The 285-nt window shown below is 54.4% G+C and overlaps 1 protein-coding gene across 1 annotated transcript in view; it reads left to right on the plus strand.

Moving 5' to 3' along the window:
* LOC104159332 (cytochrome c oxidase assembly factor 1 homolog) overlaps positions 1-285 on the plus strand; it is a 7,503-nt gene that overhangs the window by 84 nt on the left and 7,134 nt on the right. The window contains exon 2 of the mRNA XM_009697215.1: positions 32-60. Coding sequence (XP_009695517.1) covers positions 32-60 — 29 coding nt within the window. The remainder of the gene's footprint in view (positions 1-31; positions 61-285) is intronic.

The raw sequence follows: 285 nt of genomic DNA on the forward strand, positions 1-285 counted from the left end.
CTGTGTTCATGGGCCTGTTCAGCGGCGGGGAATGCATCGTGATGTATAATCTTATGCAAAGTGAGTCTTGGTGCTGTTAGCAACCTTATTTCTCCTCTGCCCCCTTTCATTTGCTTTTGTGTGGCGGGGAAAATAGCAGCATGCAAGATGTGAAAAGCAGATGAAGTTAAGGGAAGCGTGGCTTGAGCCTTTGGGTTCTGGCTCCGTGGGCTCCGCTTTGTTGGGCCCCACGGCTCCTGCTCTCCCAAGCGTTGCTGCCGGCGTTTCCAGGGGTGGGGATCGCAG

Source organism: Cariama cristata, unplaced genomic scaffold, assembly GCF_000690535.1.
Source record: "Cariama cristata isolate BGI_N322 unplaced genomic scaffold, ASM69053v1 scaffold933, whole genome shotgun sequence".
In the NCBI taxonomy this organism is placed as follows: Eukaryota; Metazoa; Chordata; class Aves; order Cariamiformes; family Cariamidae; genus Cariama; species Cariama cristata.